General features: G+C 41.9%; 1 protein-coding gene across 1 annotated transcript; it reads right to left on the bottom strand.

The window, feature by feature from the left end:
- Positions 1-4,308: 4,308 nt before the first annotated feature.
- Positions 4,309-13,064, bottom strand: MESD (mesoderm development LRP chaperone). The gene is made up of 3 exons (XM_032700163.1): positions 12,885-13,064; positions 8,437-8,669; positions 4,309-7,698 (listed from the first exon to the last, which is right to left on the bottom strand). Exons 1-3 carry the CDS (start codon positions 13,047-13,049, stop codon positions 7,434-7,436), a joined length of 663 nt encoding a protein of 220 aa, XP_032556054.1. The 5' UTR covers positions 13,050-13,064; the 3' UTR covers positions 4,309-7,433.
- Between the last annotated feature and the right edge of the window lie 209 nt (positions 13,065-13,273).

Genomic DNA, 13,273 nt, shown 5'->3' on the forward strand with positions numbered 1-13,273 from the left:
TGCATTAGAGGAGATGACAGGTCAGGAAACTGGAAATGCACCCTGCCCATTTGTGTACAATTCGAATTACTGATATATATGTTATACTATATTAATTATATATCATTTATCGGTAATTGCCGGCGCAGCCGTTCCCTGTCCGCGGGCTCCCTCTCGTGGCCGCGCTGGGCGCAGCTCCCGCCGTGCCCCGTGTGGCTCCGTTCCCGGCTCTCCCAGCGCTTCCCTATCCCACATGACAGTGATGTCCCAGCTGAGCGTCACACTCCTTGTCAGTCTCTTCTCGGCAACAAGCGCCTAACTGAGCTCTCACAGCTTCTGCTGGCAGCTACAGGAGGTAGGCATGCTCCCTGCGGTGCTTCACAGAGCTTTGATTCTTCCAAATCTGCTGGACCATAAGAAATGTTTTACCAAGTCCCCAAAGTGCTTTTTATGCAACCCTTGCAGACATTCAGACCAGCCAATGCCTCACCTCCACCAGAAGCCGGAGCCACTGTGATGTGTCCGGGCTTTTTGCACCCCAAAGGGCATCTCAGCAGCTGTCCCAGAGGCTGTTCCTTCCCCCCACTTTCTTTCTGACCAAAGGATGGGGGAGGGATGTGTAGAAACCACCACTGCAGCTACACCCTTCCTCTTGCATGGCTTCTTCACCAAACACACCTCCAGAAGCTCCTCCCTGTGGTGATCCCTTGGCCATGGAAATGAACCCAACACTTACACTCACTGTATAAACTTAAAAACAAAACCCATCACTTTGCAAAAACAGAATGATTTGCAGTTTCTGAGTGTAAGTCTCAGATGGAGTATCTCAACAGTCAGGAGTGGTACCAGGACATGGAAAGGGGCCTTTGATAAGGGAGCAGTGACAGAACTCAATGGGAAATTGCTCTGGAGGAAGCCACTTAAAAATAACTATTTCTCCTCCCTTGCCCAAGGGTGTAATGTGAGATCAAATGAAATTCCCAGCTCCACCGTAACCTCATCTCCTCTCCTATTGTTAGTGTTGGATGAGTAGTACAGGATAATGTTTCTTAAAGCACAGATACCTCACCTGAAACCCAAGGGTCTGTCAGTTGATAGCAATACCCCAGAAAATAACTGCAGCCAATTTGACTTCTATTTCTGCTTTCCAGTAGTCCAGTTCCAGTATTCAACTGGTACCACTTCAGCATTTGGATGTCTCTTGAGCATGGTCTGCCCTGTTACAAATCTAAAGTTGATTTTCTCATCCTAGAAAGAGAAACTGTCCTGGCTTATCACTACTGCTGAAAATAACAATATGGCTGAAATATATTTCAGGCCTCACTGGAGTTATCTGAGAACTCACCAACATGGCTTAAATGGTGGTGCTATGTGGAAACGGGGCTTGGGAGGATCAGTGATAAGATGGAAAGTGGCCCTTCCCTTGTTAGGTTACACAGCTCATTAGTTCACAACAAACCACCTGGCAGCCACATCAAAGCAAAGAAAGTTGAGTTTTTCAAAATCTCCTGCTCAACTGCTGCCTTAAATGCCAAAGCACTTGCATGTCTGGGCTCCCATTAATCTCCCTGGCAACTCCATCCTGTTATAACTGCAATTATCTAAAGTCCACACAGTTATTAACATGGTTTACAGCACCTGGAAATCAACAGCTGACTATCAAATCACAGGGGTATGGCTGTGGTTACAACTGACAGGATGAATAATAAAATATCCATACAAAAGTATTGTGTAATTTAAGATATGCACTTAATTGATACGAAATATCAGTTTAGATGAGGGGGATGAAAACTGACTTATTTTTATTTTTTGCAAAAGAAGTTGAATGGAATAAAGTTGCACTGAGGACAAGTTGAAAAAACTAAAACCCAACCAAATATGCAGGACGGCCTGTGGGCAAGGATCTGGGAAATAATAAGCAATTATCACATAAATACACATATTAAACCTCTGTTTCTTCATTGACTCATCATGTGCTCAACCACACTATTTTTTTTCCGATACACCCTTGCAGTACAATTATTCCTGTATAATTCAGTCTTCCTCATTACAAAGAAAACTTTACATAAGTTACAGCAAGATCCAGGTCACCTCATGGTGCTGTTCAATGCTTGCACCTTGCAAGTAAATTCCAAGGCCTTGCTCTTTCCAGCACACACAGAGCCTTGTTGACATGTAACTCTGCTGTCAGTGAAGGCACCCAAATGGATTTAAATATTAATGATTTAACGAGTGCTCAATGCTCTGGTCAGTGCTCCCCACAGAATTAGTGAGCATGGCACCAATGCAGAAGTCCAGCCTTTGTTCAGACATAGCTAATAATTACCTTTAAAAACAGCAGATGCTATAGGCAGTAAAGATGGACCCAGTTTTTTTGGAAGTACCACTAAATTACCTAAGGGGAAAAAAAAAAGTTTTGGTTACAAACCTCATGAATTCGATCATTTTAGTCCCTATTCTGTAAAAAACTAGGGTCTCTTCTGTCCAACGGCAACAAAGAAGAGACACAGCAATTGTGGGCTAAGAAAGAAAAAAGTTTCTGTTTCTGAGAAGCGTCAAGAATCAACACATTCTTTCCCATTTTATGCCATGTCCAGGCCAAGGATGTTACCAATAGGATTATTGTCACAGCCCCAGCAGTCACTGAGCCACCTGAATACTCAGAACTCTGATACAGGTCACCTTTGTGCTGCTCCTTCAGAGCTCCTTTAACTGTCCTGTTTCTTCCTCTCACAATACCAATGTCTATGTAATAATAATAAAAAATTAATATATATAGCCCAATTTTTTTTTAAGACCAATTATTACTGTTAATTTAAATGGTTGTTAACAGATCTGGTTTTCATATTAGAGAAACAATGATATAATGTCACTGATAACCCAGGCAACACCAGTATCAGCAGTGAAAATATAATACATGGGAAAGAAACAAAGCATTTACCAGCTGTCCTTGGTAAAGGCTGGCACACTGTGTCATGCTTGATTGCAATGTTACATCAGCTTTTTAAATGCTGATCAAAACCTGCACTGCAGAGAACTCCAACCCCCTACACCACCTGACTTCTCTGCTGGAGGAGAAAAGACACCATCATCCAAAAATCCAAGTGGAGTGTTTTTCCTTCTTGAATCCAAGCAGCTCTAGCCTTCCTGGCAATTTGATATTTTACCTGAATTCAGCGGGTTTTGTCCTGTTAAAATGGCACAGTATGAAATATAGAAAATATTGATATGCAAAAATAGTTAATTTTATCTTAGTAACGAGAAACATGAGAGTACCAATGAAACAGGCATTTTAAAAACGGGGCCTCCCAGTATTCAGGCACAGGTTCTTTAAATTTCTATAAATGTCCAGTGCAATAAAAAAAAAAAAAAACCTTCTGGAAAAGGCAAATGGTGCTACTCCTTGAATAGAAAAGGAAATGAGCCACAGATAAAGACTGGAAATAATTTCCAAACCTTACCATAAACCCCTTGAGAACAGCAGCCAAGTATCAGACAAAAGTAGGTTGTTCTGTATCCTAGCAAACTGGTGTATTAATTTATGATTTCCTTTTCAGGAGAAAATTGAAAGAGTTTAGGAACACTGAGTCTCCTGGAAGTCAAGGCTGACCTGACTGTTCAGAGAAATGCTTTGACCACCCTACGTAAAGATCAGAAATCCTGTCCCAAGTGTCGTAACAGGCTTAAAGATAGAATTTCAGAAATTGGGAGATCACCTAATAATAAATACAGTAACAAAGCTAAAGGCAAACTATGAGAAGCTGAAAAAGAAATGGGAATCACAAACTTCCCCGCTGGCAAGTGATGTGTATGAGGAGACAGGATGTGCAGGAGATAGAGGGAAGGCTGGCAACAGCCAGTTAGAGGGAACATCACTGAACCATCACGGATAAATCTTACAAATGTTGTAACAACAGCACTTGCAATTCCTGTCCTTCTTAAATGACTGTGGACACTGTTTGCATCTCCTAATTAGTAGGATTTAGTAGTTGGTGGACTTGATCTTAAAGATCTTTTCCAACCTAAATGATTCTACAATTTGTTATAAATTCAATTGCCAGCATTCATTCACTCACTGCACCCTGAACTTGCCTTGGGTCTTCTGAGCCCTGGTCCTGGCAACTTAAACATCAAATTCCCTACTTGCTGATGAAGTTAAGCCCTCAAGAACAGTGGATGCACCTGTAATCTTGTAGGTCAGACTGTAAATTGATTTTTTTTCTTAGTAAAACAGATAATGCTAATATATACTGTGTGCCTTATCTTAAACAACAAAAAAGCCACAACAAAACACCACAAACCTCCCCCCCAAAAAAAAAAAAGCCAGAATATTTTTTCCAGTATTTTATTACATAAAAAGTTGATTGTCCATTGGAAATTTTTCACAAAGTGCAACCACATCTTGTGTAGTATCATTGACAAACTACTGGGTTTTTTTCTGAGAAGGACAGTTGTGTTAAAAATATAACAGTAACTTAGAAAAGTTAGTTATGACACTAAACAGACAAACCAATAAGATGGGGGGAGAAAGCCAGCAGACACTTAGCTGTCATGAAAACAGGTGATTTTCCATGTACCTCTGTATAGAACTGAAATAAAAAGGAAATACTAAGAGCTATAAGTACCACCCTACCTGTTGAAATTAGTTCTAAAGGAGGTATCTGAATGCCCTGGATGTAGAACCAAAAAAATATGTTACTGAAAGCCTGATAAGACTCCAATGAAGAATCCATCTTCTGAGGTACTTATAGAACGTTGGTGACCTTAAGTAACTTTTTGAAGACATTTATTTTTATATATACATATATTTATGTGCGTGATAGCGTTTGGGCTTCTTAAATCATCACCAAATAAAATTTGCTTATGTAACACTGTACCAGGACAAGTACAAGGGTCTCAAAGACTTTGCCAGTTTCAAAAGGCAATCTAAGTTGTTTTGGAGTAATGAACTGGGATATCAGAGAAAGACTGGCTGGTAAAGCAGTTCCTGCCACACTGCCACATTATACTTAATAGTGTATTTCAGTATGTGTTGAGTATAAAGCATGAAAAAGAGAGAAGAAAAATGGAAGACAAAAAAACCTACCTGAAGGCAGCATTTTGTATTTTATATCAAAAAGCAACTGCCAAGTCATCATACCTATTAAAAACCTAAAAAAACAAACAAACAAACAAAACCCCAAACAAACCTAAACACTTTGAAATTTTAATAAGCTATGGGGCACAAGATGTACCTGCATTTGGCATAAGCAACTTAATGACTCAGAAACAATCAAACAAAAAAACCTGGTCAAGTGCCTGGTTGAATTTTGACAAAGCTCCTTTTAACTACAAAGGGGAAAACCCCAACCTACTGTAAATGTAGATTTATGAATGACTAAAGTATCTATTCTCAAAAGCTAGGCTATAGCTTTAGTGCAGTAATTGTTTCTCAAACATTCTCAAACCCAATTTGTCAAAAAAAAAAAAAAATCATGTTTATGTTTCATAACATGAGAACTACAAAAACTGCATTTTCAGTGTTTTTGATCAAAATCTGAATTGTCATCTCTATACTACAGATTTAAGTTGTAAAAAGAAAAAAACTCATTAATATTTAATTTTTATAGTTTCATCTCACCTCTGTTCTTCTCTTGAGATAAGAAGCAATACTGTTTAAAAAGGGTGGTGTAAACCCAAAACATGTGACTAAATCATAAATTATGTTCTGAATGCCACAAATTATGAACAAGAAATGGACTGCACATCTCTCCCACCCAAATGTCTACTGAGACTCTTCTCAACTGCGCTGCACATCTGGATTAATAGCAGAATATAAAAATTAATACAGTTAATCCTGAAGAAAAACATGATTTTAATTTTTCCATTCAAACAGGCACAGACCTGTTTAATGAAGTGCAGCTGGAAAGGTTTCTTTAATCCTAAATTCACACAAATATAATTAAAATTAAATAAAATGGGTCACCCAGAACCTTCATCATCATCATTTAGTCCTTACATACAGAAACCAAAAATGAGTTAGTCTGCCCCTGGAATACCTAGCCAATTGCAGAATTATTTAAAAGGTTTACTACTCTGTGAAACAATAAGTTTAGTGACATCTTTTATTTTAGAACAAACACAGTTTCGTACTTTTGATACTGAAGTATTCCACAAGGTCAACCATTATGGTTCAAGTAGGACCTTTTATCCAAAACACTTGGATTTTAGCACCTTAAATAAAAAGTAACATCTTACTAGCATTGAATGAAGACAGTTAATACTGTGCTCATCCTCTGAAAAATTATGTGGACCATACTACTAGGTGCATTTAGTCCCTAACAGAGAGTAAGGCAGAAGGGAAACAATTCTGAGCAATGCTTTTGACTGAATACATTCTGACTAACAACATAACCTTCCCAATTATATAAAGTATTTGCTCCCATACATCAAACTTCGTAGTATTCAAATCAAGTGGTCATTTACAATCGATCACATCAGTCAGGAATTTGTACCCAAAAAAAAACCCCCAAACCCAAATCTGGTTATTAACCATCAGTAAGTGATATGTCTAACTAAAAGTTTAACTCTGCATTGTGACTAGTGCTTTTTCAAATATTTAAACAAACCGTTAAATCAATAAACCCAATTAACTTCAGAGTTAAAGCTATTTCTTTTCACTCACCATCTGGGTAACAGGGCACACAAAACATTTGCTTCCACAGGCACAGTTCTGAATGCCCTGAATTTGGCTTTTCCTTTCACCCCAATACTGCTCATGCAGGTGCTGTAATTCCATTAACTTCTGAAGGGCACAGAATCTCCTTTCTGCAGGGATTTGGAGTGCATTAGCTGAGTACCTGCCTAGCTTCTACCATGCTCCTTAGCACTTCCAAGGATTTCTTGGGACAGAACAGGTTAAAGTTTATTTTAAATAAACAAGCAGTCTAACCAGACACGTCCTAAACCCTGTAATTTCAGGCATCTTTGGCCACTGTAACACTGTTCTTTGCAACTTTGGGAGTTTTGCACCAGCTGAGTCTGTCAAACTGGCTTCCAAGAGAATCCTTTCGCACTGCACTTGGCTGTCTGACAGCAGCTGCGAATCAATGACCAACTTGCACATCCAAGATGGATATCTACAGATGAACATCAGTGTATTCTGAGACCATAATTCTTCTTTTTCACTTAAATTAAGTTTGATGTTAGACACACAGATTTGTATGTTAATTTTAAACAACTACAAAAGCATAAAAAAATTACAAACTAAAGTAGTCAACTGCCGGTACGAAGTGTCATCTTTCCCGTAACTAAACAAATGGCCAACAGTAAGGAGTAAACTGGTGAATTTCAACACAAAAATTTAAACCTCAGTAGTCTCTGCTTCCTCCCCTCCACCCCCCAAAACCCAGGACTCATAAGGAGATTCCCTTCAAGGAGCAGCAGAGCAGGGTTCAGTCTGGGTAACGCGTCCGTCATAGCTCCTCTCTCTGTTTGGTCGCTCGGTTGTCCTCTTTAACGCTATTGGATTTCTTCTCAGCATCTTTTTTCTTCTTTGCTTTTTCAGGTTTCGTTTTGTTTTTCCCTTTCTCATTTTCATCTGCTCCTTTGCCAGGATAAACTTGACCTTCCAGAGTGACATCCGCACACCTTTCTTGATTTATCAGGAAGTCTTTGATCTCCCAGGCATAGCCACCATCACGGAGCATAAAGATGGCCCGATTGGAGCCGACAATAAACCTAAAGGAAAGACCCAGATCTTTTTCAGTTAACTCTGTGCTTGTCAAATACTACAGCATTTGCTTAATTCAGAGCACCCCCACAACTGAGGCACACATTTAAGAGAAAGATGCTGGTCTTGTTGTTGCCTGGGGATGGGGACAAGAGAACAATCTCCTAGGATGTTTAAGAATGAATTGTATTAGTTTATAAGGAGGCAAGAATATGAAGAAAAGAACTAACTTGGGACTATGTAAAATCTGCTAATGAGCACTGAATTTGCTTTATACACTTTCTGCAACCCTTCTCAGCCTCAATACAAGAGCACAACATTCTCCTGTTTCAAAATGATCCCCTCTGTCTGAGAGAAAAAAAAAAAAAATCACATTTTTTAGCCAGGGGAACAAAAGGCCTTTTGTGGTGACAAGTCTTCCAAGTGTGATGTTTTCCACTACGCACATAAAGGCAAATTACAGCAGCTAAAATTGATAAATAGCTGAAAAGTAATGAGAAAAAAAGAATCCAGGCTATATATACACACACCATGTGTGAGCACTGAAAAGATTTGTGTACCACACCAGTGGTCTTGTAGCCTGACTTGAAACAAACTGGAATATAAAGTGATACAGAAACAAATAAATAGTAAGGGATTAGGGAGGTGGGGAATGACACAGGATGAACAGTTCAAAAGGTTTTCAGGAAGAAAGAAACAAGAGTTCTGCAAAGGCAGGAACTTTATCCTTGTGTATCACAGTTTACCTTTGCACGTCGTAGTTGGCATTGAAGAGGCCGCCCTGCCACAAGCTGGTGATTTCTTCTGTCTCCTTTTCTGTGGGATTTCCTGACACTGTGACAAACATCATCAAAGTCTTCCCCTTTTTTGTCAGCTTCAGGATGCTTTCAGGCTTGCCTGGATCAATTTTTGAGAAATCTATTGGTGCTGGAGGCCTCTTGTGTTCGGGGAGATCTCCCTCTTCAATGTCATCATCTTTCTGTTTTGAAAAGGACAAGGAGGCTTTAAATTAAGTTGTTCCAAAAGGATGCTCTTTTTTTTTTTTTTGAAATTTCTTTGTTTACAGAATAACTCTTTTTTGACAAAATATTTTTTAGTTTAATGGTGGAGATTTTGGAACCAAAAGAAACAGTGACTTTTGTTTGAGGAACTTCACCAGGAGTGCTCTTTCCATTTATAACCCTCCCCTCAAAATGATACACATTTTTGTATTGACAGGTAGAATTTCATTTTACCATGTACTGAGAAATATTTCAGCCTCAAGGCTAATTCAATACAATTCCACCTAGGAAATTCATAAAATAACACTTTTTTTTTTCTTCACAGTTTCACAAAAATGTATTAAGTACACGAGATGAAATAAGAAAGTCACAATAAAAACCCCTCATACACACATAAACAAAAAATCATTCATCTGCATTTTGCTTTCAGAGGTCAAAACTCACCTCTGGGAATCATGCAATTGCTTGAGAATTTAATTTTCCTTTCTTTGTTTCTTTAAACAAATAAAACCAGAGGAATTCAGATTTTCAATGTTCATGCCACAGGAAGATTTTATTAAAGGTTTCATGACTTTTCTAATGCACAGATGCAGCTCACAGTCTGACAACATAATCACCAAGAATAAATCACTCTTACAAAAAAAGAAAAGAAACCCCTCTTGATGACTCTGCTGAGGCTGACAGGCATTTAAATATTTAGAAAGGCACAATTCAAACTGCTGCCCCTTGAAACAGCTCACAACAGAGAAGTGAATATAGTGACAACTTACATTAAGCCAGAACTTGATTTCTTAGACAGTGTTTGTATCATAGAATTAAAAAGCAAAAAATAGAACAGAAAAACCCATGTCTTACACTGGCATCCACCCAAGCACTAGTAAATAAGTAGGAATTAAGGCAGATATTTTAGGTGTTGTCATGACTTCAAATACACACGACTGTTAGGAACATGAACTGCAGCAATATCTAAAGATATCCCCTTCAGAGGCCTCAAAGGTCAGGAGCCAAGCTTGATTTTTAGGACTTAGTATGCATTACGCTCACATCTCTGCGCAGGCATGTACACAAACCCAACATCATCCTCCTACAACACCCATGGAGCATCCCATAGCCTTTAAAGGTTAAAGTTTTATACAAGTGACTTACATTCTTTCCCCACCTCATTTCCATAGAGTTTGTTGTCTTCCTGACAGGAGTGTCTAAAGTTTAGGTACCACCGAACAAAAGTTGTAGAAGCCTTAGATTTTATCCTTTCTTTCCTTACTAAATATCTGTTTCAATTTTGCAAGTCTGAAATGCCTTCAACTAGTTCACATGCCTTTGAAATTTTCATATTAAGTGAACAGGGAGGAAAGGAGAGCCCCAGGAAAGTCCCACTGCTCTCAGTAAGTGGGAACATTACTTATCTTGGAGGAAGCTGGAAAATGCTGAGATTGGTGAAGTACACTAAAAATATAAAATCTTACATGATTGAATGAAAAACGTTCTTCAGAATTAAAAGCAAACTGATCCTTAATTTAGTCTGGTTTGGCTAGTGCAAAGCCTGCTTATTTCACAGTTTTGAAAGAGAAAGGCAGAAAGAAATGTTTCCAAATACTCCTTACACAATACAGAAACTGACTTTGGATTTAGTGACAACACAACCCACTAACATATACCACCTACTTTTCCCTGAACTATTCAACTAAATGCTCCTAAAGCTGTATTATTACCGTTTGATTGGAACTATTATCAGAAGCTGTCAAAAGCTCCCTTACATGACAATTCTTTTCTTGATCTTGTACCAACTATCATGCAGTTTAGTGTTTATAAAGCTATTTACAAAGTAAAAACCTGGAAGTGTAAGCTTTTCCTTTGAAAAGTCTAGCAGACTCATTCACTTTAACAGTAGCATGAGGTTCCAGAGGGAAAGCATTACAGACACAGTAATAATTACATATGCCTTCCCTTGCTCCTCCCCTCAGCTCCCCATTCTCATGCATTTCTCATAAATGCCCTAGATTTTTATATTTAAAAACATCAGCAACATGTCACTTAATTCCTCCACCTATCCAATGACCTTAGCTCAGAGTCAAGCCTGAGAAACCCTGAGCTTATAACAACAATGAACTATTTAAAGCACATGACCTTTCAGTAACAGAGAGACCTCCAGACCAGATTCTCAGTTCTGTTTCCAGCTCCCCAGGACTCAAGGCTTCTGGAGAGTCCCCTTCCATGAGGGAAATCCCTCAGTGCCTTCCTTCAAGCTCTAGTTGTGCAACTGAGCTGCTGAAGTGCCTCTGCCTTTTTCCCCTGTTCCCTATGCTCGTTTTCCACTAGATCACTCTCCTGGATCACCAGGCAGTCATGCACATGGTGCAAGGGGCAGCACGGGAGCCGGCACAGAGAGGTGGATGCTCCTGCTGGGAAGGCTGCTGGAGACACAGCCTCAGCCTCACCAGGCTCATGGCCAAACCCAGGCATGTTATAGCCACCATCCTCCAGTGGTTTTAGATTAATTGCCTGAGAAATAAAAAATATTAGAAGTCATCTCACTCTACTGAATTGATTCTGTTCAGTTCCATGCCCTGTGCCCCTCACTCCTGAGCATAATTCCTGCTCTTATCCAAATTCACAATGGCCCCTTTGTTTCTCATCCCACTCCATCAAGTGCACTCATGCCCTTTTTTCTCCTCTGTCCTCCAGCCACCACCCCCCCAAGTCTTTCATGGTCCCTGTGCATCCTGACTCCCACCAGGCAAAATGCCATGCAGCTGACCATCCCAGAGACCAAACAGCCCTTAATTGTTGAGCCCTGCCTCAGTAATAACTCTGTTCTTTTGGGGCTCTGCTCTCTGTGTCTCTCCTCAGAGGCAACACCAGCCTGAGCAGCAACTCCACAGCCGCTCTGCCACATCTGCACACAACGTGGCCACAAGCATTTGTGCTGCACGTGGTGGCCTGGATCAGAGACCTGCTCCAGCTGAGGAGGAAAAACCCTCAACAGCCTCCTTACCTGCATGCCACAGGGCACAGATAAAAGTACAATCAGTCTCACAACAGCGTTAACCTGAGCCTCCCTTTCATCCAGGCATCTCGCTCAAACTCAGAGATGCTCATCTTGTAAGACTGTTTCCTCCAATGCCAAATTTGGTTGAAGTTGGGCAATATTATCATTAAGCCCTGATTTTTTAGCAGCTAGGACTACCGGGTCCTTGGCTGATCCCAGTAACAGAAAGGCAAACTTTGAGGTTTTTTCTGATTTTATTTCAAATTTTAACTCAATTTTCTAAGAACCTCCCTTCCTAAAGGCAGATATACAGTAACAGTCCATGGGATGAACAAGTCCCCAACCTTCAAACCAGGACCAAGGCAAGCATCCTTACTTCTCACGGAAGTTACTTCAACTGTATTTCACATTCAAAACCAACTTCTCCACCTTGACTTACAGCTGTAACTGGTGTTATTGGAAACAGAAGTTTTCACTCCATTATTTCCTTCAGTTTTTGTGCAACATATTCCATGAAAAAACCTCATGGGAAAGAGAAAATGACAGTGATGAGTGCTCTGGTATTTAACAGATGATGGAAGACAAAATAGTGAAAGGAACTGAACAGTAGCATGACAACCACATGGAGAAGAGAGTGATGGGAAACCAAGGAAAGTTAAAGTAGCAGGATGATGGGGGTGAAGGAGGAGGAAGAGAGCTGGAATGAGAAGCCTTTACTATGAGGAGCGATAAGGAAACCAACACAAACCAATACCCCTACATATCTAATCACGTAAACGTGAAATGAATATTCCTCCTGGTATCCCCCCCTCGGTCACAAAATGAATAACCCTCAATACTCTAAAACAACCTGATTTTTAAGATGCCCAGGCTGCTGGCGTGCACCGAGCGCCGGGTAGCGGGACAGGGCGGCAGGGCAGGCTGAGGGCAGCTCCCCCAGGAGACGCGCCTGTGGCCCTCGCCCGGACTTTGCAACTCCCCCCCACGGACCCAGAAGCTCGGAGGGAGCAGACCGCCACCTGCCACCCTGCACCGGGCTCGGGGATCCCTCCCTCCCGCCCTCCCGGTCACCACCAGGCCCAGGGCCGGCAACCCCTGCGGGGCCGGGCAGCGCGGCCGCTCCAGCGCGGGGCCGGCCCCGCTCCTCGGCAGCCGCGGGGCTCCCTCCGCGTGGTCCCGCCGCCGGTCCCGGCCCCGCCCGCACCTCCCACTGCTCCAGCAGCCGGGCCATGTCCGCGTCGTTGTAGTCCCGAATGTCCTTCTTCTTGGGCGGCCCCGCCCGCCGCTTCCCCTCGGGCCCTCCGGCCGCGGCCGCCGCGCTCACACACAGCACCAGGGCCAGCAGCGCCCAGCCCGCGGCCGCCGCCATCTTCTGCCGCTGTCGGGAAGGCGGCCCCGGCCGCCTTATGGGCGGGGGCAGCGCGGCCGGGCCGGGAGGAGGAGCGGGGAAGGCGAAGAGCGAGGCGGGCACGGCCGGGACGGGGGCAGGGGCTCGGGATAGGAGGAGGCAGCGGCTGCCCCGCAGCGAGGGCGGCTCCCCGGTGCTGAGGCGGACAGCGGGCACTCCCCCCGCCTGCCCCGGGTGCCGCTGTC

Source organism: Chiroxiphia lanceolata, chromosome 12, assembly GCF_009829145.1.
Source record: "Chiroxiphia lanceolata isolate bChiLan1 chromosome 12, bChiLan1.pri, whole genome shotgun sequence".
NCBI lineage: Eukaryota > Metazoa > Chordata > Aves > Passeriformes > Pipridae > Chiroxiphia > Chiroxiphia lanceolata.